This window comes from Miniopterus natalensis, chromosome 5 (assembly GCF_054644295.1).
Source record: "Miniopterus natalensis isolate mMinNat1 chromosome 5, mMinNat1.hap1, whole genome shotgun sequence".
Classification (NCBI taxonomy): domain Eukaryota; kingdom Metazoa; phylum Chordata; class Mammalia; order Chiroptera; family Miniopteridae; genus Miniopterus; species Miniopterus natalensis.
The window spans coordinates 54,219,463-54,239,671 of record NC_142085.1 but is presented as its reverse complement, the minus strand read 5'-3'; the positions used below and the strand labels follow the sequence as shown (position 1 = coordinate 54,239,671).

The 20,209-nt window shown below is 40.1% G+C and overlaps 1 protein-coding gene across 2 annotated transcripts in view; it reads right to left on the bottom strand.

Moving 5' to 3' along the window:
* Nucleotides 1–2,666: 2,666 nt before the first annotated feature.
* LIN28B (lin-28 RNA binding posttranscriptional regulator B) overlaps nucleotides 2,667–20,209 on the bottom strand; it is a 74,497-nt gene continuing 56,954 nt past the window's right edge. For both annotated transcript variants that reach the window (XM_087817535.1, XM_087817534.1), the window contains exon 4: nucleotides 2,667–4,690. In XM_087817535.1, the coding sequence (XP_087673661.1) occupies nucleotides 4,321–4,690 (370 nt within the window). In that variant the 3' untranslated portion in view covers nucleotides 2,667–4,320. The remainder of the gene's footprint in view (nucleotides 4,691–20,209) is intronic.

Sequence of the window (20,209 nt, the reverse complement as noted above, 5' to 3'; positions counted from 1 at the left end):
TCCTTTTCTGTCCTTTAAAAACATATAGTTCAAGCGTCTTGTTTAATCTTCACTTGTAAACAACATGAGTCAAAATGGACAAAGAGGCAATCTAAATACTACACAGGATAATTTAAAAACACTAGATAAAACACCGTATTAAAGACATAGAAATCAGTGTTCACTTTGGTCTCTAGGATGGTTAGGGTTTGTTAATACCAAAAAATAAAAATAAAATAAAAAATCCCCATACATATAATTAAAGCCAGCTTGGTGGTGGATGCCAGTGGTTGACAGATGTAAGTGATTCGAGAGGTAGTCAACACCATCATTTTCAAGCCGGTAACTGACAAGTGTTGAGCCACAGCAAACGTATTAAATATCGCAATAGTTTCTCACAGTACAGTACTTCGCCATAACTTTGCAGCTTTGTTCCATATATAAAATTTAAAAACGCTTCATAGGCCAACTTCTCACTCTAACTGAACTATGACACAGGTCACACAACCACCACATCTTAAAGAGGCCGATGACAGCTCTGCAAGACAGAATTTGATGCTTTTAACAAGTTGTTCTTCTCTAAAACAAACAGATCTCATTAAGACAACTAGAAGGTTAGGGTCAGTGCAGCTGCACTTGTACACACTTTCCCGAATTTTATAACCAAAGGGGAAACACACATATATATTTTATGATAAACATTTCTTAGAGAAAACAGATAAATTAATTTAAATTAACTTTAAGACTTAATGAGATTTCCCATGTCCTGTATAATTCATCTCACAGTGAATGTTACAAGGTCTATTAACACTTATGGGTGTCTATTCAAAAACTACATACAACTAGCATTAACTTGGGGCCACATTGGTGCAAAATACAACTGGGCCAGAGACGCTAAAAAAAATCGGCAATAAAAAGCCCTATGTTTGTAGGTGGATTGATGCTAATAACGTGATGTTTCCTGATCTTTTTGCCTACATTGCACACCAAACTTCCAAGTTACAAGCAGGTAAAAATCTTTCTATATCTTTCCATTGTAAAAATACATCCAAAGTCTTCTAGTAAAGAGGAGAGATGCAAGTATAAAAATGTTTCCACTACAACCTGCCATGTTGCAAATGAACAGCTCCCAGGGCTGAGAGGCGGGTGGAGCATCTTTCTTAGGAATTACATTGTGTTGACGTGGGGGTGAGGTCAAGGGGCAACTAATTCACAGACCTCCTGCCCAATCCATGAGTAACCCCTGTAAACTGATGCTTCACGCGGACCCTTCCCCTCAGTAGCTACAAATGGCACCGCACACCCACTATGTCCACTCCTTGGCAAGCCAGTGCTGGTCAGTTGTGTGCCTGGGGCAATAATGCCGCAATACGCTCGGCTTCGGGGCAGCACAGCCACAGGGAAGGAGACTGGCATCTTCTATACTGTCTGCCCAGCGCGACTACACTCACACACCAACCTCCCCTCCCGCCTCGCCCTCGGGGCAAAGCAGCTATTCCCAGGACTGCTTCTGTGTCCGCTCTGTGTCAGGGCAGGGGTGCCCGTCACTCTTTCAACGAAGCACGTGATACGTTGAAGGAAATGCCTGGGGGCTTTGCTAACTAAACGAGATGCTTCCTTCTTTACAAGCGTTTGTTGGAAACATGCAGTTGTGAGTTGCTATCTATCCGATAAAAAGGTTCTGTACCGGAGAACTGCCGGCCGCTGGGAGGCTGGAGCGGCGTCAAGGTGTGCTATGCGTCAACCATGAGGTAGCCTCTTGTTGTAAACAGAATTATATTTCACCCATGTAAATGGACACTGTGCTCGCATCAGTGACATTCACATATACAAGGAGTTCGGGAATTCTGCCTTAGGGTACTTTTCACGTGAAATAAAAACAGGAGAGCTGATATCTTAAGTCCAGAGATTTTGATCTATGTTAAACAGAGGTAGTTATTACCAACATCAGTACATAATACTTATATAAAGGTCGGAGTTATTTGGTTTGTTTTGAGTAAGCAGGACTGTAGACTATTCTGTAAAGAAACAACAACATCATCATTATGGTATGTTCCCTGAGCAAAGTTCTTTGTCCTGAGTATGTTATGTAATAGTGATAATATTCTTATATAAAAAATAAACCCAACTTTTAATCCTAAGATAGGTTTGGTATGTGCTCTTAGTTCAGTCTGGCAAAATGCTTAAAATGACTTCAAATTGCACCCATAGGTCCACAGTTATACATTTAAAAAAAAAACCCAACACACGAAAAACAACAAAAAAAAACCACCCCATGATCTCAGCTCTGTATTTTTAAATATGGAAACAGGGAATGTCCAATTCTCAACTCCATAACTTCCTATGTCTATAAGGTCAAGGAACTTTGGTTTGGATTTTCAAAGTGACTTATTATGGTTTGCATTTTTACCGTTAACCTGCTTATTACACCTGCTAAAAATCAAGCAATGCCACTTTGATTTGTCTACATAATTTAAATACGCTTACAATCCTCACGTAAGGCAAGGAAGGACTTCTCTACAGCTATATCACATTCAATATCGTCAAAGGTAAGCGTTGCACCACAGCACACTGGTATTCAGTACACACGGTGGAGATCCTCACAAACACTGTCGTGGAACTCAAGCTGAGCTGCAAAGCACGAGCGGCCCAGCCCCGGGCCTCTCCCCGAGGCCCCGCTCGCCGGACGGCAGCCACCGCACGCGTCTCCCACGGCACCGCGGGCGGGGAGGCGGCTGCGGCCGCTCGGCAGGACGTGTCTCATTCGAGCCATGCTGTTTTCCTTTTTGATTATCTGAGCTTACACCAACAGGCTCACCATACAAAACTATATTCATTGCCAATGTTAAGCATTATGACTGGCACCTCCCTGGAGATGTTTCAGGAAGGTGCCCATAACCTCTACAACCAGGATGACGCCAAAGTGAATTCTCACGACTGAAACCTGAAAGGGACCAACCCTACGGCTGTTCCCGAGCCCGTTTGTTAACATAACTGAGACCAGCCTGAGCGGCACCTCTGTCCCCATCACTGCGCGGTCATCCTAAATCCGCCACACAGGTTCCTTCAGCATCCATTTTCCTGCATAAAACCCTTCCAGCTCTCTGGTAGGAGAGGTTTCGGTATCTCTGCCCCAGGCTCGTCGCTCTAGTTTCCTGCCACCAAACACTGCACTTTTTACTTTGTTCAAGGTCAATACATATTGGGCAATGGTGAGCATCCACTTAATGTTTACCCTCAACCCTGGCATTCTATCCATCTCTCTGCTGTTCTGTTTGTTTTAGAAACAAGTTAGATAACGCTCCAGGGGGAATTAAAATAGCCACCAAAAATATATACCAAACGACTGGAGTTTTCCTCCAAGGTCTTCAGTAGTCAACAGGGAGGGCCCCTGCTCGAAGTGATGGTCAAAAGGACTGACTTAGGGAAGGGAAGCTGCTGTTGCCACAATCCCTGAAAAAAACCTCACGACATGTAAAAGATTATGAGCTGGTATGAAAATACCGCCGAAAACAATCAAGTCACTACATTTTTACATTGCCCTCCCCCCTTCCTTTCTGTTAATATGCATCTAATTTACAATCAAAATACATGAATTAAAAACATTAAAATATCGGCACAGAAATTACACATTCATTGTCTCTTCTGGAGTTATGTATCCCAGATTCGAAAAGCTTATGGCAGTCAGAGGCATGTGGGTTAAGGTACTGACTTCAAAGAGGTTTGGGACACTCTATAGATATTCAAGAGAAAAAGGCAATCCCAAACTTGGGGAAACTGATGATTAAAAAACCTTTAGTACCATGTGATTGGCAGCTCTGAGATCTGAAGTATCCTTTGGTTCACACAAAAAGATAACAGTCATGTGTTTATTTCTATGTCATCGTAAAGGGTGTGGTATTTCAAAAAAAACTCCAGGGGTTCTTTTCGAAACCATCTAGATCAAATGCTTCCCACGAGTTTTCAGTTCTTGGGGATGTCAAATTCTGGGAGGGAGGGTGTGTGCTTAAACCTCTACACACACATATATAAAGACAAACTCTCTTTATATACATGTCTATATCCCGATACAAATCCTCCTACACACACAGACTCAGGCTCGCTCCCTCGCACACATGCACATACAGGAACACACAGTTTCTCATTCTCGGAATTACATAAAACACGACACCCTGCTCAAGTGTAATTTGCTTAGAGTGATTTGTCTGTTTAAAAAAATTCACAGTTCCTCAACAGTAGTTAAAAATCCCAGGTCAGCTGCTGTTTGTGAAATACTGTTCCCCTGTACTTGCATGAGGTAGACTTTCCAACCGGGGGGAGAAAACGGTGCACTGAGAAGGATTATGTCTTTTTCCTTTTTTGAACAGAAGGCCCCTTTTTGCTTTGTTCTCCGGGTGCTGCGGCTGACTTTGTGGAGGAAGCTTCCTGAGGGGACCGGCCTGGCCATTCTGCGACCTCGGGCCTGGCCTCCTGAGGACACAGGGGCGGTGAGCGGCCAGGCCCGCCCGCCGCCTCCCGCGGGAAAGCCGCGGGGCCCGGCTGCGAATCGGCCTCCTGTCTTCCCTGAGAGCTGGCGGGCGGCTGCGCAGCAGTTTTGTGCGGGCAGTTGGCCACCATGTGCGTGATGCTTTGACAGTAATGGCACTTCTTTGGCTGAGGAGGTAGACTACATTCCTTAGCGTGGTGGTCAAGGCCACCGCAGTTGTAGCATCTGCAACAAGAATAATGACAACGTCTTAGAAGCAGGCAGTGCGTGTCACACAATGTCTTATGTATGCAAGGGAGACGCCGAAATACACACACTGTCAACGAGCTCAGCCTATTTGTGTGCCCTCTGAAGTACGTAACGCTGCTTAGCACCCCGGCCACTTCAAAGGCCATCATCGCCAAAGTGCTCCAGCAAAGCCGTAGAGCTAGTTGTACCTGACACACCAGTCAACATAAACCACAAAAGACTATATTTTAGTCGCTTCCCTATAGAAATGACCCCTTTTAAAGATCTGACAGGTTATTGTAAAAGAACAGGTTAGCCCACTAGAGGGCAGTGAATGCTCACCAGAAAAACCACAACCAGCTAGTTTTAAACAGAGTTAAAAAATACAGCTGTTGACGTGATATGCACTGATAATGCGCTCAGCAATTAGGAAAATTATAGAGCAAATTAAGTTTTACCAGTTTAACCTTTCTTTGGGTATTAATTATTTTGACTACGGAAACCAGTTGACTGGAAGAATTTTTTGCCGTTGTACCAATTAAGCAATGCAGGGAAACCTGATATATAGGAAAAATCAGATGTTTACGGTGAATGATATCTGGCAAATTACCAAGTAATTTTAGAGCAATAGTATCTGAATCAGAAGAAGGCTGTGAAAGAAAGCTTCTAACTACTTAGATTGGATTTTAAAAGGTTGACGGTAGTTCAGTGATGGAAAGAATTTACTTTCTTTTCCTTCGTTAAGAAGTTAGTTTTCTCCTAGAGCAATTCTTCTAAATTGAAATAAACATAAATCCATCCTAATACTATTTAAATGCACATTGGGTGCATGGCTTCGTATTAGATGTTTGAAAATTTGACTTAGCTTCTAAAAGCTGAGCAAGTAAATTATTTGGAAGATATATTTGCTCAATTCCGGTTAGATTTTCTTTTAAAATTTTATATTAAAAACAACAAAACAGCATAAATAGAAAATAAAATTTCATAATTACGAAGGTTTTTAATCTACTTGTTGAGTACAGAATTTGCTTACTGATTTGTCTCCAAATGAAATGTCTTAAGGGCTTTCAATTTAAATTTATTTTCAAATACATTTACGACTCCATAATTCTCATTACAAAACACAAACAACAGGTCACAAAGTTTTTTTGAAAAATAGCAAAGGAAGTGGTAAATGTGACAGCGTAAGACTATTATGACAACAAATCATTATCGTTACATGTGTGTATGACAGAACAGCAAGCTTAATAACTTATATTAGCATATATTTCAAAGACAAACTACTAAGCTACTACTAACCTACTGAGCAGTTTACGTAGAATGCTTAGTGTTTTCTTTCCTGAGATAAGTTATAAAGATGAAACTTGGCAGAAACTAGTATAACTACAGCTTGCTTCTCCAGTTACCAAGATTGCCTCATAGATGTTAGAATAGTGCGTTCACAAGATGGCCTTTTATCCTTTGCAATATTAGTAAGTATTTATCAAAGGGGAAAATTATATTCTCAAAAATTTAAAGGGAAAAAATGTAAAGCACGTTTTCTACTTAAATTATTTACGGTGTAATTACATACCTTCATATAATAAATTTTAAAAACTTTGTAATTAATATTACAATAAAGATTCACTAGTGTTTCAGCCATGTGTTTTAAAAGATAATGCAAGTTTAAATAAAAATTACTAATGCCCGAAATCCAGGTCTCCAAAATAACACACTTCAAAAAATGGCATCTTTCACAAATATAACCATATTACTTATAACAATGTTTTCGCATATAGCTCTCTTCTTTAATAGATAAGTGAGTTCTTAAGTTAAATTTGCCCAACTATAAAATAGGCCCTTCTGAGTTACATTCACTTTCTCGAGGATGACATCAGGTGGGAGCTCATTTCCGAAGAAAGGGACCAGGTTACAGGCCGGGTCAGGGAGCGGGCCTCCTGCAGCCCGTCGGCCTCACCGGTCACTGCGGTCCGCGCGGGGCCCCCCAGCTTACAGACCATTTTGCCCGCTCATTTCCAAGGGCCCGGTGTCAGGGCTCCACTTTCACAAATGGGGTCTTCCATCAGAGCCTATCTGTACACCTGTTATTACATTTGGGTTTTAAAAGTTATTTTTACGGATACTGCATCATTCTGGTTTCCCTGCGTTTTGGCCCGCATGGTTAAGTCGCCCCACAGCCCCGGCTCCTCCGACGTGTGCTGTCACCAGCCAGCCTGCCGTCCCCACCGAAAGGATCTGCACTCGGGGTCCACACGCTTAGCCGTAAAGGGGAGGAGCGGCGTCCATTCCCCTCCTGTTTAATCCTCAGTGCCAGTCACTCTTCCTGAGTGCGGATCACACCCCGTTCTGAAACCCCTTCCTGCTCAAGGGACTGACGCCACCATGGGAACAAACACACTCCCCAGAAGCTCTGCAGGGCGCTAGTCTCCTTTGTCCCCGCTCCACACCTCCACGCGGCTGCCTTCCTCAGCTGGAGCGATTACACTGCGATGTGGGCATAAAAACGGCACGCGTGCACCTGCGCGCCCACACGCTCAAGGAATACGGGGGCAAAAGCAGGTGTGCCGTTGCGAGCAGGTGAAAGCTTATTCTTGTATTATTTATTCGTATTACAACGGTACACCTGCTTTTGCCCACCCCTGTATAAGGACAGACTCACAAGCGAAAGGCTATATAAAAGGAACCATATTCTGTGTTTCGACAGCCCAACTAATGTTAAGCATTTTACAAAATGATGAACCAGTGGCACAGGGGGTCGTTTCTTACATATTAAACATAAAAATAAATTAAAACGTTCAGATTACTCTTAGAACTTTATCAAATCCTTCATAAAATTATACTTTAATTCTAAAGAACTGGCACAGCACATTCTACATGTATTAGTTCTCATAAGATGCTGAAGATGGAAAATAGACAATCAAATTGGAATCAATTTTTTAAAAGATTATCAATATAAGATTAAAATTTTTAAAAGGAGAATGCTAACAATAGATATAGAAGTACCTAAAATGGCAAAATAAATGAAAACAAATCTTTTAGATTCATATCTTTAGGAATATTTAATTATATTATGAAATTATTATGTGAGGTTCAATAAACTAAGCCCAATCACCTACATTAATTAATAAGTTAATCAAAACGTATCTAAAATTTTGAGGATTCCATAATAAAAATGGAAACTCTGATTCAGAAATCAGAATTAGATCTGCTAAGGTTCTTGAAAAACTTACCATTTGGGGGTCCAAAACACTGAATAAGTAAGTTATATTTTCAAGTGACACCAGCAATGACGATTAGAACTGAGCTCAACTAAAGACCACTAGATTATATAGGCGTGATATAGAGATAGTGATTTTCAGATGCTACCTCAGTAGCTTAAATGAAACGATTCATCAACTGGGTATTTCCCCTGGATCCCAAAAGTGATTTTAAAAAATTGGGCAAAGGGTGATGCCAGAAATACAGGGGCAAAATTGTCCGTCTAAAAATGTAATGGATAAAAATTTAGGTGTTTCTAAGTAATTGTAAAGTGTTAGCTTTATTAGAATTTATTTGGAAACGTAAATTTGTATTCTTTGGGGCTTGGTGGAGGCATTAAGAATAAAGATACAGTGATCTGTAAGCTTCTCAAGAGAAAGGACATGTTGAAAGAATAGTAGGTAAAGCAACGTCAGGGAGAGAAATAACAGGGGAAAAAAGTGCAAGCGATGGGGCGGGAAGAAGGGAGAATATGGGAAAGCACATAAAAATCTTGAAAAGAAAAGCGAGGGAAAAAAATCAATGAAGTTGCCCAATGGGAGGCCAGAGGGGCTAAAGACAAGCCAGTTTGGAAAGCATTTCAGAAACTAATTTGGGGGAAAGATAACTCACTCTGAAGAGATTAACATTTTTAATCTTGATACAGCCTAAAATCCAGAAATAATACTAATAGCAATCATTAAGTCTACAGTTTTCTATTCTAATATGTTATCTAATTCGATTGTGTGTTAATCAACCAAACAGGGGGAGCGCTGGGTCCCAGTCTGGTGGAGAGGGGGGTGGGCGGGAGATGCCATCACGAACCCGAGAGAGGAAAGGACAAGGCCAGGGCAGCTGCTTATGTAAGCCGTCGGCCCGCTGTCCCCCGAGGGTAAGAGACACAGGCTCTAAGACCAACCTGCCGGAGGAACACCCCATGTTGTTCTGAGAGCTCCCAACAATCCACATTTACCCTGGGGCACAGTGTGTTCACTCCACAGAATCTGCTCCAACGTACCGAGAGGAGACTCAGAAAACTCTGGGACTGCCTTTCGACAGTGAACGCGGTCTCCCGGCTCTGTCAAAGCAACCTGTTCTTCACGCGGATTTCAGTTTATTTCATTCCTCTTATATCCAAACTCCTAAGACTGTAAGCCAACTAAACAATAAAACATTTAAACAAAATTTTATATATTCTTCTTAAGTACAGTGGTAAAAATATCGAGTTTTCAATCAGCATCTCTGAGGTGGAGCTCTAGGCACCAGTACTTTTAAAAAGCTTCCCAGGAGATAGGAGCGTGACGCTCCTTGAGAACCAAGCTGTGTACCAGCCCGAGTTTAGCACCGAAACCTTACCGAGGGATTACTCTCTAATCTCAACCAGAGGACTGTGGCTCAAACAGAATAAATGTCCCCAAAATACTGTTTCAACAGGTCACTGATGCGTCAGGAAGAAGAGAGGGAGGGGGAAAGGTATTTATGTATCTTATTTCCTTACTGGAACTAAAAATGCCTGCCTAACGTTTGACTATGATGGCATGAAAGCCTGCAACCTTTTACCATCACCAACTCCTGCTTATTTTTCAAAGAAAAACACTGCAGATCTACTGAGCTTAGCTTCAGAAGTGGTTGCTCTTTTTCTTGGGCCATCACTCAATTCTTGGTTCATTTATCAGTCAAAGATGTGTAGGCACCCACATGTCATCAGAATGGGTGATAACTTACAGCTCTTGAATCGACTGAAGCTTTCTCTAAACTTCAACCATCATTACCAATTAACATTTATTGATTTCCCATAACAACTCTTTTAATTCTCCATCTTCTGTTGCTTGCATCTAAAATAGTTCTCAAAAGCACATACACTGGTTTAGTGTGGATATACTCGTGCAAACATCTCTCCCAATAGCCAAATTCTGTTGGTTCTTATGGATACAATCATATAACAAGATCTCTGCTTTTAATAAAATCTATTACCCATGGGATTTTTAAAGCTCTAATATTTAAACTACGTATTGCCGCTGATAAAGTAACTACTGCTCACTCTGTTTTCTATGCTGAGAGAAAAAGAAAGTCCGTAATAGATGGTCTACAACCCTAAGGGCAGGTTTGCAATATTATTTTTAAAACGCATATTTTAGTCATTACAGTTGCCATTCAGTTCCTTCTGGCGCATGATAAACGGTAGATGCCTGGACGGCTGTGTGTTGCCTCGCTGTACCCGCAGTGAGCGAGGGCCGGTCTGCCCGGGCACGGAGCGAATGTGCTCTCAAACTCCAGAACTGCTGACGGAGGGGGCGAACGCTCTGTCTCCTCCAAACCTCAGTTTTAGATCATTTACTAAACTGATCTGGGATCCGCACTGAGTTCAAAGGGCAGTATTTTTTTTTACTTACCAACTATTGTTCTAACCTCGTTTATTATCTGGTTCTCTAATGAGAAGTTATCTAAATCCCTTGTCTGTTAGTGGGTTCAACTACTTATCATGCCCATGCAATCATTTTATAAATTCAAATGAAAAATACAAGCACTTAATATCTACTACGTGTACAACTTTGTACTAGACCCTAATGAAATATATGTGAATCGTTGGCTGAATGGTAAGATATATACAGTTATATATTTTATCATGTTTGATATCTTCTCTTGACTGCATTTTGGATTATCTTATGTTTATTAGTTTTTGGACACTTTCTGATTAATGCCATGGTCTGTCATCTATATTGTAACCCCAGCTAAAAATGCACCAAAGTATCTTGAAAACCAGCTAAAATACAGCAATAGCTCTATTCACAACCCTTTCATCATCTCATAGAAACAAGGTGAGATGGAGTATGTGGGGGACAGAGACGTGATGAATGGCAGTGCAGGGTATCCAGAGAAGCAGGGATGGAGCACGTAGCAGTTTTAAAAGACAAGAGGACATGGAAGGGGAGAGAAATCGTTGGAGAAATGGGGCCAAAGGGAGTCTTTTTCATGTAAGGACACGTCAATCAGGTATAATTATAAGCCAGACATTTTTGTATTTTACCCCATCATGTAAAAAAGAAGTTGGCCGAGTTTGTGGCAACTCCATGGAACACAAACCATTTGCTGAGAGTTTGCTACTTTGTACCATAACTTAAGAAAGAGTTTAATAATGAATTTGGGGTCATAAGTTAAAGCTGTATTTGAAACAGAAATGTTATCTCTGGTTTAAGTGACAAAGAACGTCCCAGACAGGCAATCTGTTCTGGCTAATGGAAAAGGTGAAAAAGAAGGAGAGGAATGTACTAACACAGATAACTTAATGCTCTCCCATTCCTTGGGAGTGCAAAGTTTGTTATGAAATAGAGCCCAGTCTCACAGGCAGTGGGCACTCTGTCAGCACCGCTTTCATGATCCCAACACAACTAAGGAGGAATGTCCAGGTCAGGTCATCACACACACACACACACACACACACACACACACACACACACACACTCCCTCTCTCTAAATAAATAAATAGATAAATAAATAAAAGCCACATGCATTTTTGAGGTGGTAGAGTTGTAACCATCTAAACTGTAGGTTTGATATAATCTTTGTTGAAACCTAGGTCAGTTTATCTACCGTATTTGGTCACACTTCAGGCTATCGCATATTTTTAGAAGGTTAGTGCTGGTATCACATATGAAGGAAAGACATTTAATATTTAACTTATCTTGAAATGGTCAAAATTAGGTGTTTGCTTAGATGAAAGAATCAGATCACATGTGCGATCCAAAAATGTTGGTTCCCTGACCTACGATAGCAGCCAGGCTGAAAATTTAAAACCCCCAGAGCTGCCTGCTTTACACCAGAGCACTCCACGCTCGCCGGTGTCAGAGGTGTGACATCTGCTGTAAATAAGCACTGGTTCGGCCTGAAGAAATACAATTCCAATACTGCCTCTGTGTCAACTTTTATAAATGTTTCTTTCTTGCTCATCCCATGATTTCTTTTAGGTTCCGGGCCTATAAAACAGCCTTATTTTTATGGTTGGCATTACTTCACAAATTATTCTAAAGTGATATCTTTTTCTTTACATGTACATTGAAAATTTTTTTTACTAACTAGTAAACATTTGGCTAGAAGCACAAGAAATTTTAAAAGAGGAATTTGATCATGATTACTAATAAGTGAAGCAATAATGGATCTAGAGAAGTGAATGTAAACACCAAAACAGTATATGAAGGAATTTAAATACATTTAAAAATTGCCTTAGGCATTAATAAAAACCTTAGGTATACTGATAAGGACTGCAAAATAAAAGAGTGACTAGCTCATATTTTATCACACATTCGTTTCTGTTAAAACACAGAAGGAAGAGACAGCATGAGAAATTTCAAAGAAAAGAAAGATGTATACAGGTCAGGGATCAATGTCAGTGGTGTGACCGAGGAACTGTACAGAAGAGGGTTAGACAATGTTCCAGGGGTGCAAAGTGGTTGTTTGTAAGCTGGAGGCAAAAGAGGGCTAGATTAAAAGATGCTATCCTGGTTTTAGCCAAGTTTTATCATTATTATTATTATTATTATTATTATTATTATTATTATTATTTAGCCAAACAGTTATTCAAAGCTTTGCAGTTACCATGACTGGGTTACCTTTGATGTAAGTAATAATGTTGGAAGTATGAGTTTCTATGAAGAAACAGTGTCGAGACACCTCCTTATTATTGTATTACTAAGTTAATATTACTACTAAATTGTTGCTGTATCACTGAATTAGTAAGAGCTACAAGTACACTTTCCACATACACAAAGTTACGTGAATAGCATAAAAATTTTCACAGAGACCTGTTGCCCTAGAGCACGCTGCTTGGTGTGTGAGCTCCTCATGTGGAAGGGGCAAGAGGAGATTGTGCCAAACCATCTCTGTAACTACTCAGGAAGCAGAAGGAGTTAAAACTATTGGGCTGAAATCGCCAAAGGAGAGGCTTCTAAGGATCGATAAACCTGATCTGTTCCAGCACCCGCTGCTGCTGAGGGAAACCGTGAGGTGCAGACGGCAGTAAGCGGCCTGTCCGCTTCCCTCCTGCCGGGCGGTCTTCCCGTGACTCACTACATCCGCCCTTTACCAGAATCAGCAGTTCTTGAGCTGCTCGCCAGGTAGGTAGGTAGGTGAAAATTGAACCAGGAAAATTGCTACTAGGTTCGGATAACCTCCGTAAACCGTGATGTTATCTTCTCTCTCCGTGTAGGTCTGACACTGAAAATTAAAACTTCAGGTAAAGTCATGTAAGGTATTCTTGGCCTCATGGCTGCTCTTCCCCTCCTCATGGGCAGCAGCGCCCTTCGTGTCACGCGGCCTTTTATGTGACCACAGCTTGACGGCCAGGCTGCTAAGGTAGTCCTGCAGGTCTTTTCTCTGCTCTCTGCTCCCTTAAGAAAATCTTGTTTCTCAATTTGAGCATTTTAAGGTTATGATCCTGTGAACACATGGCCACTGATATAAAAAAGAGATCGCTGTCAAGCCAAGGGTGGAGGTGAAAACAGAAGGTGTAGGTATGAGAAGAGCAGATAGGTCTCTGGACAGACACTGGAGTGTTTACACGTGTCCAAAAACTCTTAATGGTACCCATTAGCACTAGCGTCTACACATTAACAAGTTCATGTCTGCATATTCTATAAGCCAAAATTGGTTTGCTTTTTTTTAATCTTCACCCGAGGATATTTTTTCCATTCCTTTTCATGGAGAGTGGAAGGGAGAGACAGAGAAACACCAATGTGAGAGAGATACATCAATTGGCTGCCTCCCACACGTGCTTGGCCAGGGCCAGGGATCAAGCCTGCAACCGAGGTACGTGCCCTTGCCTGGAATTGAACCCGAGGCCCTTCAGTCAGCGGCCGACGCTCTAACCACTGAGGCAAACCAGCTGGGGTAAAATTGGTTTGTCTTGAAGACAATTCCTTGAGGATTTGAACCACAGGGTTTTCATCTCCTTTGGTTATCCTTTGAATTTGACTTTAGTAAGACAAAAGAAACAGTCACTGAATAATTTTTGGTTTTTTTCCTAACAAAAAGGAAAATTTTAATCCAGTTAGGAAAGATGTCATCACACAATATTTTTTTAAGAAAAAATTTTTGCTAAAACGATATGGTTTAATAAGTGGACAAATGGTAAAGGCCCTGACTTTTGAGATAAATAGCACAGAAATGAAAAAGCTCATTGAACTGATTGTTCTAATCAATGTCTATTATAGGCGGAAGAAAACACTACCCTGTCTTCAACAAAATTATGAGCCATGATGACATCCAACACAGATGTTTTTCACCATCCCTTTATTTATATATTTGGAAATTATTTAGAAAATGACTTAAAAAATATGTTTCAAAAGGGTCCATTGGACTCAGATGATAAATGATGGTGACTATTCTTCCTGGTATATTGGTAGCTAATAAAATGTAGAATTTGATAAATGGTGCAAGAGATAGGAAGTGTTGTATCTTTTCAAAAGAAGACATGATCACAATTATTGGGAGCAACAGGAGTGGTTTTGTAAAGGAGTTGGCCTGGCTATGACAAGCTAGTTAAAAACCTATGAAATATGAGTTTAGGTTTATACAGACGGAAGAGAAAACATGCCAGGTGAATCTGTGACATGGATAAGAAGGCAGAAGTAGAAAACTGGAGATTATGTTCAGAAAGGCAAGTTAGCCAGCCTAGAAATGCCAAGGTTATTAAGCAGTATATGAAATATTTTATAACTTAATATCTTAAAAATCTTTCATCTTATAGTTGAAAAAAATTGAGTTTCAAAATTGATATATCCATTGCTCAGGACCACAAACCTAGTCACAGAGAGCCCAGGATTCCAGCCTATAGCTCCAGTGACCCACGATAAATCACTTAATTTCTCCAGCTTTCCTCACCCATAAGTAAGTTTCATCACCCAGGAATCCTTTTTAAAAGATGATAATAATTCCTGCTTACTTCACATGGTTGCTGTTGGTCTCAAATGAGATATTTTTAACTGCTTAGCAAACTATGAAGTTCTATATAAATTGTAGGTACAGTTTCTTTCCCTAATCTTGGATATTCTATTCCTAAAGCACTTCCACCACACTAGTGGTAAGATATTAATGGCAGAAAAACTAAAGTTCTCATGAATTGGGGGGGGGGGGGGGGCAATACAAATAACAGAAAAAGTTTAAAATATATTTCCCCTTTTAAGAATAGCAAAAAGAACAAATTAGGCTAATAATGATATTCTGCCTACCCTATGTATGCTCTATGATTAATTTCCATTTACTACTCCATGTCCACTGATGTTTTTTACCATCTCCTACTCTTGCATTTGGATGTGATACCAGTAAATTAACTTACTTTGTTGCAGATGCCATGCATTTCTTCCTGTATGTAGGTCACTGTTGAAATGGTGTTTTTCTGATTTATAACTTGGAGTCCACAAAAATAAAAGAGTAACTTTGTTGTAATAAATTCTATCAGAAAATTTTATAGATGAAGAAAATTATATTTAGACATTAATCTGTGTATAATACAGTTTTACATATGGGGAATCTGCTCATGACTCCTGTCTTCTAGAAACTATTCTTTCATTTAGCTTTCAAGATACTCTTTTGTATTGGTTTTCTTTCTGTCTTTCTGACATTATTTCCTTGTCTTAGTCTCAGTACCTTACTGGACTCACCAAGATCTAAACTTACGCTTATCTGTCATCTCTCCTTTAGACAACCCATTTCCTTTAAACAAACTATTTTCTTTTTGCTGATCACTGAAAAATTATTCCCACTTTGATGTCTTCCTGTAATCTCAAACCCAGCTCACCCCTTCAAGGTCTTTGGACCCTTAGTTTCTATATCTCTTTCAGTCTTTGATTTTCCTACAAGTTCCATCGTTTATCATTGCATCCATAGTGTTTACATTACTTGGTTGGTTCAAAGACAAGGAAAAGGAATTATTAAAATCTTCACTATCTTTTTGTCCTTTAAAAGCAAAATGGAAACATAAAGCTTACTCTTGGGTCAACTCTCCTACACCTACTAACAGTTTTCTCAGCATCTCGTCCATTTGGAGAGAGATTTCTGGCCCCCTGTCTTCATGCCATGGGGCGGTAACTGACACTGCAGGCACATCTACCGGCCCAGTTGGCCTACTCAGTCACCAACTATCACGAGCTGTTAGAACATCAAGGTGAAAAAGAGAGTATTTAACACCAAAAGGGCAACATCATTAAAGTGGGTGAGGTGTAGAGTGACTAATGTCAAAAGGAAATCAAAGCATGAATTCCCACCTACCCGACTTTTTGCACCAAATATCACCGTCACGTAGTCTAGTCAATACTGCAACGCAACAGGCCCCACAGGGCCCTCACGTGACCGAGGACAGAAAGCTCTTCGCCCAGGCCCAAGGCTGCCAACCCGCTCCATTTCCCATTATCTAGTTATCTTTTTTGACAAGTCTTTTTGACTCAATTTTAAGTATCACTATAAGGGGTTCTCCAAGAAGTAGTAATGAGAACTGAACTTCACTGTTGGTTGATGAGCATTTAGGAGATGCTGCTGGTCTGAAATCTGTGGAGCAGCTAAGGTTGCAATCACAGCGGAGACACCACCGAAAGCACAGATGGTAGTTAAAGCCGTGGGACGGAGTCAACCAGCAAAATGTGAAAAGTGAGAAGAGGCCTGCAGATAGTTTGCAGAAGTACTCCTGTTTAATAAGTTTCAGGTGGAGGAACGAGTTGGGGGTCTAAGGAAGAGCAGTCAGAGAGGCGGGAAGGCAGGGAAAGGGGTTTCTCTAGGTTAAGAAAAGTCTGTACTGGGGAAATTGGCCAGCAGTGATCAAACAAGATGGTCACAGCCCTAGGCGGTTTGGTTCAGTGGTTAGAGCGTCGGCCCACGGACTGAAGTGTCCCGGGTTCGATTCTGTGCCTCGGTTGCAGGACTGACCCCTGTCCCCGGTCGGGGTGCGTGTGGGAGGCAACCAATCAATGTGTCTCTCACATCGATGCCTCTCTCTCTCCCCCTTCCACTCTCTCTGAAAAGCAATGGAGAAGATATTCTCGGGGGAGGATTAAAAAAAAAAAGATGATCACAAAAGTGGTTGATAGATTTAGTAAGAAGTCTCAGGTAGAACATACAAACAACACAAAAGAATTAAGTAACTAAAACTGAGCTGCACGCAGGGCCAGTATCAAACAGCTTCCTCCAAGCCAAACGCGCGTCTTAGGGCCTGGGTCTGCCGAGGGGACTGACTTCCTCAGAGAGCGGGAGCAGCCCTTTCCAAAACTTTACACTCCACAGTCTTTTGAAAATCGGCAGAGTCCAGCAGCAAAACAGATAAAGGTGTTGAAAAGAAGACTCACAAAAGAGAAAGAAAAATGACAAATACTTTAAATACTCACATGAGCTAAAAAAATATAAAATTTTTAAAATCAATCATACACAAAAAAAATCAATGAATTATATTCCCTTCAAAGTAGAATATAAAAATACTCTGACCATCCCACTAAAAACAACTAAAAATACTGGAGAAAATATTTTAAAAACATCTTTTGATCAGGCAAGAAAGTAAGGAATGAATGCTTAGAAGTGAAAACTAAGAGAAAGCAGGAAACTAGAGTGGTAAAAGTAGAGCATTGAAACAAACTCAACCCTGGAGGTACCTAGAGACGCCTGTTACCCTCAGGTTTGAACTTGTAAGGGGGGTGATGGAGCAGAGGGGTCAGGAAACAAAGGCCAGAACCTGTCTGGAAGTTGGGAGTCTAATAAGAGATCCTGCCCCATACAGCTAGGATGGCCCACCCTCCCAAACTGCGCTCAAAATGAAAAAGAAACTTGCCCTGAAGAAAGGGACGGCATGAAAAACTTTCTACCCCCAACATGGGAGGACGGGAAAACAATTCTCCCCTCAGAACTGATAACCACAACCCCGACTACGTACAGAGCCGACGGGTGGTTTCACTGGTGAATTTTATCAAACATTTAAAGAAAGGTTTAAAAAATAAATGATGCAATCTTACAAAAACCCTTTTCAGTATGAGGAGGGCACTCATGTATAAGATCCAAATAATCCTAATATCAAGACCTCACAAATATATTACAATAAAATTACACGTATTTTTCATGAACATGGACACACAAATCATTAACAAGGTATTAGCAAAAAGAGTCCAGCAATATGTTAATAGGATTATGTGTCATGATCAACTAGAGCTTATCCTAGAAATATACCATTGGTTTATCATCTGTAAAGTCAACTAATTGATTCACTGTATTAATAAATAAATAAAAGGGATAAAAACATCTCGTCACCTCAATACACACAGAGAAATGCATCCGACAAATCCCAACATTCATTCATGATTAAAGGCTCAGAAATTTGAAACAGAAGAAAACGTCCTCAACCTGACAAAGGACTATCATAATTAACAGTGAAATACTGAACACTTTCCTCCCAAGAATGAGAAAAAGGCAAAGATATCCACTCACAACTTCTAAATAACATTTTACTGAAGTACCTAGCTAGCCAGTAATAAGGCAAAGCAAACAAAAAACCCAAAAACATAAAAATGGAAAAAAAAAATTATCTTCATTTGTAGACAACACAATTGTTAACATACAACATCCTAACAAATCCACAAAAAAATGGAGTGAATAGGTAAGTATATTAGTCACTAGTTGTATTTTTATATCCTTGCAGCAAGTAGTAAACAAAATTTTTAAAAATATTTACAATAGCATCACAATACATAATACTCAATACATTTATCAAGAGATATGGGAGCCTGGCCCGAGTGTCTCAGTGGTTGAGTACTGACCTAGGATCCAGGAGATCACGGCTCGATCCCAGGTCAGGGCGTATGCTGGAGTTGGGGCCTCGATCCCCAGCAGGGGCAGGCAGGAAGCAGCCAATCAATGATTCTCTCATCATTGATGTTTCTCTCTCTCTCTCCTTCTCCCATTCTCTCTCTCTGAAATCAATAAAAATATATTAAAAATATATATCTACGGGAGACTTTGTATACTAAAAATTATAAAACATTACTGAGAGAACTTTAAAAAACTAAATAAATGGCTATATATCAGGTTAATAAATCTGAAGACTTAAAATTGGTTGACGTCAATTCTCACCAAATTATTCCATAGATTAAACGCCACCCCAATCAAATTTTCAGTTGACAAGTTCATTATGTAATTTATACAAAAATGCAAAGGACCTTGAATATCCAAGGCAATTCTGAAAAAACATAAACAAGATTATAGGATTGATACTGCCTGATTTCAAGACTTACTATACAGCTCCAGTGGGGTTTTTCAACTTTGGTACTATGACATATTAGGATATATAATTCTTGTTGTGGGTAGTTGTCCTATGCATTAAAGAATTGTTAGCAGTATCTCTAGCCTCCACCCACTAGATGCCGTCATTTGTATGGAAAATGAATGACCAAAATTTCCCCCACGAATTTCCAAACACCTTCTGTGTGATGGTACCACCCTGGTAAAGAGCCATTAATTTAAAGAAATAAAAAGGAATTGAAAATATCGCCAGGAACAAAAGACTCTAAGATATCACCAAGCAAATATCTATATGAAATACCTAGAAATAGAAAAAATAAGTGAGTGAAACTAAAAGCTCAATTGATGACTTAAAAAGCTACAGGATCAGAAACAGCTGAAGAGAATGTTAACAACTTCTGCTTCCAGCAGTATCACCAATCAAGTACTTCAAAGAACACTTGGGAAAAACACACTTTTTTTTTACACATTGCCAGGCTTGCAGAAAATAAGGGAAATGGCCCCCACAAAGAAATCTAGAGGGAAAGTTAGAGCAAGAAGCAGTGAGCTATAAGCAAACAGTAAAGGCATGACTGCCCGGAGGGCAAATGATATTAATGGTCTAATAGGTGAAAAGACTGAGTCATGGGCCAGCAGCAACTGAACTCACTTCTATACCAAGGCAGGGATCCTTGAAATTAGTTATAATGGTCAGCACTGTGGCAAGTCATAGCTCTAGGCAGAAGCAAACACAGTTCCTTCTAAAGGAAAGTTTTCTCAGTTTTAGCGTGTACTATTTTCATAGATAATAATCAAATGTGTATGAGCTCATAATTAAAGATCATGAGGCACTAAGAAATAAACCACCATGAGTGAGTGTCAGCAGAAACAACAAAGTACAGATTTAGACTTCCAAGGGCTTTATTAGAATTGTAAAAATAAATAAATAAACAAACAAACAAACAAATAAATAAAATAGCTAGAGACAAAGTTTACAAAGAAATAAAAGATAACTTAACAAAATGAATAATCGAC